This window comes from Elaeis guineensis, chromosome 6 (assembly GCF_000442705.2).
Source record: "Elaeis guineensis isolate ETL-2024a chromosome 6, EG11, whole genome shotgun sequence".
Taxonomy (NCBI): domain Eukaryota; kingdom Viridiplantae; phylum Streptophyta; class Magnoliopsida; order Arecales; family Arecaceae; genus Elaeis; species Elaeis guineensis.
The window spans coordinates 12,336,521-12,341,435 of record NC_025998.2 but is presented as its reverse complement, the minus strand read 5'-3'; the positions used below and the strand labels follow the sequence as shown (position 1 = coordinate 12,341,435).

The 4,915-nt window shown below is 38.0% G+C and overlaps 1 protein-coding gene across 1 annotated transcript; it reads right to left on the bottom strand.

Moving 5' to 3' along the window:
* Positions 1 to 606: 606 nt before the first annotated feature.
* LOC105037629 (cytochrome P450 CYP72A616) lies at positions 607 to 4,548 on the bottom strand. The gene is made up of 5 exons (XM_073259197.1): positions 4,166 to 4,548; positions 3,089 to 3,309; positions 2,703 to 2,947; positions 1,765 to 2,152; positions 607 to 1,268 (listed from the first exon to the last, which is right to left on the bottom strand). The coding sequence occupies exons 1-5, from the start codon at positions 4,452 to 4,454 to the stop codon at positions 843 to 845; spliced, it is 1,569 nt and encodes a 522-aa protein (XP_073115298.1). The 5' UTR covers positions 4,455 to 4,548; the 3' UTR covers positions 607 to 842.
* Between the last annotated feature and the right edge of the window lie 367 nt (positions 4,549 to 4,915).

Here is a 4,915-nt window from a genome sequence, read left to right as displayed (position 1 = left end):
AACAAGTTTGCCTCCATTCAATCCAGCCGCTTCTCTGCTGATCGTCGTCGGGTGACCTTGGACGATTTCGACCACCGATCAGAATCCTGCGAGAACTCCACTTGAGTGATTCAAGCTCAACACAAGCTTAATAGAAGTCCAGCCAGTTGTTTCTCACCGCTTTGTCAGCTAAGCTTAACAAACAGAATAAAACCAATTCGTTGGAAAAGTAACACATATACCAAAATATATCAATAATATGAACAATTACTATACGATAATTGCGATTATACTATAGCATTTGAGTTGCCACATAAATGTAGTAACAGACACAAGCCTCACAAAGCAGAAGAGAAATGGCTTCCAACGGACCCACATGAAACCAAGAAGTGGTGCCTTTTTCCTTCATGGCAAGGTGGCAGAACACAACCACTGGAGAGATGATGCAGTGAGGTAATGGCATGGGCTTCAACCGGACCTTTTTGTTGAGCACGTCTCTCTTTAGAGCATGCACTGGAAAGATGTTCCAGATTTAAATATGCAGGATGGAATTTTCATCTTGATTCTCAAAATAATAATCTATTCTAATTATGTTTTAGAAACAAAATTAGGCACATTCTGACCATATTTTGTTAAGAAAAATGAAAGGGTATTAAAAAACACTGAAGGACAAAGCTGCAGTTACAGTTCTGCTCCATAATGTAGTGCCAGAATCTTTATTTCTAGCTACAAACAGTAGAACCAAGATCAGCACTTGTGATTTGCCTCAAGAGATAATGGAGGAAACTGTCTCCAACAAAGGAAAAAGAAAGGATCATCACATGTTGCAGCAGTCATGTGTTATTAATGACGAAAAGAGGATATCAGACTCTGCGTAGCCTAATTTGAGCACCATGCTGGGGTTGAAGAGTTATAACAGTGTATGGAGCATGGACATAGGATGGTGAAAGCTCAAATGAGAAATGCTGAAGAATCATGCTTAATCCCATCTTAGCTTCCAGCAATGCAAAACTCTGTCCGATACAAGTCCGAGGACCCCAACCAAATGGAAAAAATGCTTGCTGACCTTTCGATGCCTTTGAAATCCCTTGTGCAAATCTCTCTGGATTGAACTCACTAGCATCTTTGCCCCAGAATTCTGGGTCATGGTGAATGAAGATCACAGGCAGTAAGAGTAGCACACCAGCAGGGCAAGTGATATCTCCAATTTTCATTGTTTTGTATGTCCTGCGATTGAGTTGAATTACAGATGGGTATAACCTGAGAACCTCGTAAAGAATCATAGTGACCTGCCACATGAATTTAATCATTAAGGAAACACTTCACCTTGATGCTAGATTTCATATGAGAAGCTCTACTGGATAGATCATAGCACCCAGAATAGGATGTTTTTTCTAAGTAGAACAAAGCAGTACAGAAATCATCATGTAAAAATGTGGGAGAAAATGATAACCATTTAATGCATAGCTTCCATTTGAGTTTCCAAAATACATTTTATATTGTCTTCTTATCATTGATTTAAAAGAAACAATTCTGAATCTAAAACTGTTTCCATAGCACAGTATAGAGACAAGCAGCCTCATTCCCGACAAAAAGTTATCTATCGGTATCAAACAAAAGGAAATATGCCTTCAACAAATAATTATATTTTATTTAGAGTTACTATGCTAAGAGCAATACTATTCATACAAAACTGTAGATCCAATGTCTCTAGTCGTAGCGTTTTTCTTTGACATTTCAAATCAATTAAATAGACAACAAAGGGAATGTAACAAATATACTCACAATCTTTAGACGGTTTAAGCCATCATAATCTGGTCTGTGTTTCCCAAAAAGTTCTAAAACCTCTTCTCTTGCACGAACCTGCCAGCTTGGATGCATACTCAAGACAACCATTGTCCATGTGAGCAACACAGATGTAGTCTCCTGCCCTGCAAAGTAGAAAAGTTTACACTCTTCAATCACCTCTTCGGTGGTCATCCTAGTGTTCCTGGAGTTCCCATGTTCTTGGAAGTGTTTCAAATTAGATTTTATCATCAAATCCAATAAGTCATCATTACTAGCTTCACCCAAGTTTATAGCCTTCTCTCTCTTCTCAATTATGCCTCTCAGGAGTGCTCGAACCTCTCTATCAATTTTTTTTCTTCTGTTGTTGATTGGGGTAGGAAGAAACCTGTATAAGATGCAGTAGTTGCAGACAACATGAATGAAAGTGTTTACTAACATCATCTTACACATAATTATGTGATATGATTTCTTAAAAAAAAAAAAAAATATATATATATATATATATATATATATATATATATATATATATATATATATATATATATTATAAAAGGTAACTTTGTACAGAGATCTTTACAACTAATGTTATAAGTACCATACTGCCATGTAATACAGGCATAGTATACCAACCTGATAGGGTATTAGTACCACTATGAGGCTTGCTACACAATCCCCACCCTCCGCATTCCCATACATGATACTACTTAACTGCTGATTCTAACAGTGTACCATGTATTGGTACGGGGGCACTCTATATTGATAAGCATTGATATAAGGCCGGTATCGAGACTTGAAATGTTGGTTGCAAGAGCAAGAGATTCTCAAGAATCATTAGAAAATAACACTGCACATTTGTTCTTCTAATCCAAATAAAAAGATTAAATAGACATTTTCCTCCTAACTAAACAAAATCAACAGGCTAGAAGACTATGCACCTGTATCCTGGAATATACACAGTCTGAGCAGCCTGAATAAGAAGCCCAGCTTGCTCCGTTTGAAGTTGAAAAATCCGTCGACCTTCCTCATAGCTGCTACCAAATGCTGTTCGGGAGATCACATCTCCTGTAAAATTCTGGAGCTCATGCCAAACATCTAATTCATAATATCCCAAAGAACCAATCGATTTCTCCCATCTGTTAACCAATTCACCACTACAAGCAGAGAATGCTGGCAACATACGCTATAAATCAACAAAGAGAAAATGAATCATTGATAGAGAAACTACATGAACAAAAGAAAGGAACATAACCTCATAACATTTGAGATAGAATTCATATGTACTGAAATGATTTTTTGAGTTAGAATAATGACCATGAATTACCTTCAACTTCTCCAGATGAAAAGCAGGATTTAGAATCCTCCTATGTTTGGCCCATTTTTCACCTTCATAATTTGCAAGTCCTGTAGCTAACAGCCGTCCAAGAGGGTTTATCTGTGGTTTTGCAAAGTGGCCAAACTTGTTGGACAATACTTCCCTTACCCACTCTGGATTCATAATAGTTACTCTAGGTACAGGTCCAAACCAAGTAAAAGAAATTTTACCTGCATTTCACAACACAAGTGCATTCAAGTCATTATGATATGGCATGACTAGTTCCGACTTTTTGGCTATGATCTCTTTAGAAGAAACTGCTGGAACTAAGACCATCGATACAAATTGGGTTAATCACTACTTAAAAATTAGTCACATTTTAGTAACCAATTTCAAGTGAGAACTTTGAAGAATTCAAAAACTATGAATGGTTTTATATTCTTTATCATGGGTTCAAGGTACATAAACATAAATATCAGGAAGGAAAGATGTCACGATGTCCTAAGAAATAATTTGAGATGATCTATATCAAGTATTCGGACATCTTTTGTTAACAAACATATGGAGAGCTGAACTCGTCAAATGGACCTATATGAATAGGTATATACTGATTGTTCCGGAAATCAAATGGCATATTTTCCAAGTCTGTAGAAATAAATGCCACCAAAACGGCTCTAAAGATTAAAGCCAAACCTTGTTTCCCATGCTCCACTAGTTTAAGCATTGACTTAGAGAACAACTGAAAAAAAAAAAGGAATTTTCAGACTGCAATTTCGAATTCTTTTTGTCAATTACAGAAATAGAAGAATCTCCACCCGATTTATTGAGATAATGAAGAAAAGACCAACAATGATAGCTAATATCATCCAATACAAGAAAGATTCATCATCTACAAACTCAGTTGGAAGTTGCTGGGATATATTAAAATAGTGTACTTTTGACTAATTGCTACATGAAGTAAATGCTGTTAAGCAAAGAGCTGAAGCATTTGCTCCATTTCATGCAACACAAAACTGATATTGAAGTTAGAACTGAACAAAAAAGGGGCTTCCAACCACCAGGGGAAAAAAAACCATTAATTACTACCGTTTTCCTTGATAGCGCGATGGAAGAAGGGAGCGACACGAGGGACGATGTCGTGAGAGAAAGGCATGGGTTTGGACCGGGCCTCCTTGTTGAGCCGGGCAGTCTCCTTGAGGTCGCCGTGGAGGAAACGATAGCGGGTGCCCCTCAACCCTTGGCATCGGAGCGCTCTCTCCAGCCTCCTCGGCGTCCACCAAAGCCATTCCAACCCTCTCCAAGCCCGCAGCAACAACAACAGACCCACCACTCCCCATCCTATCCTTCCCAGAGTCTCAGCTGATCCCCACCACATGGTTGGTGCCCTTCACGAACGATGAGAGAGAGAGAAAGGAGGTGAAGAGGCAAGGGAGCAATACTAAATGCAAGGAGGCCAACCTCATTCTGTCGTTTATACCACGACGGAGCGAAGGGGAGGGAAAAAACAAAATGTATATATATATATATATATATATATATATATAAATGCAAGCAGGCCAACCGACGGGGAGCGACGGATACTGTGTACGTCTCAAAGATACAACAAAATGATTTATAAGGCTCGTGGACAAATGTGGTCCTCACGATGGAAATAACCTAATCATCAATATGCTTAGTCACATAGAAATAACCTAACCATCAGATTCAGTCACTAACATGCTTATTCACATGAAAAAAGATTTAACCAACGACACTATTTACCTCCTAAAAGACATACTATGCAAACATCAAAATAAAATTTTAAAAATTGATTCGAGTGTCATGGAGAAAGAGAAG

Bases quoted from the DNA above. Each gene is read 5' to 3' on its own strand.
- LOC105037629 (XM_073259197.1), bottom strand. From the start codon at position 4,454: ATGTGGTGGGGATCAGCTGAGACTCTGGGAAGGATAGGATGGGGAGTG. The intron at 3,310-4,165 runs GTAGTAATTAAT...TGTGAAATGCAG, and splicing joins TCGCGCTATCAAGGAAAACG to GTAAAATTTCTTTTACTTGG. The intron at 1,269-1,764 runs GTGAGTATATTT...TTCATGTGGCAG, and splicing joins GCTTAAACCGTCTAAAGATT to GTCACTATGATTCTTTACGA.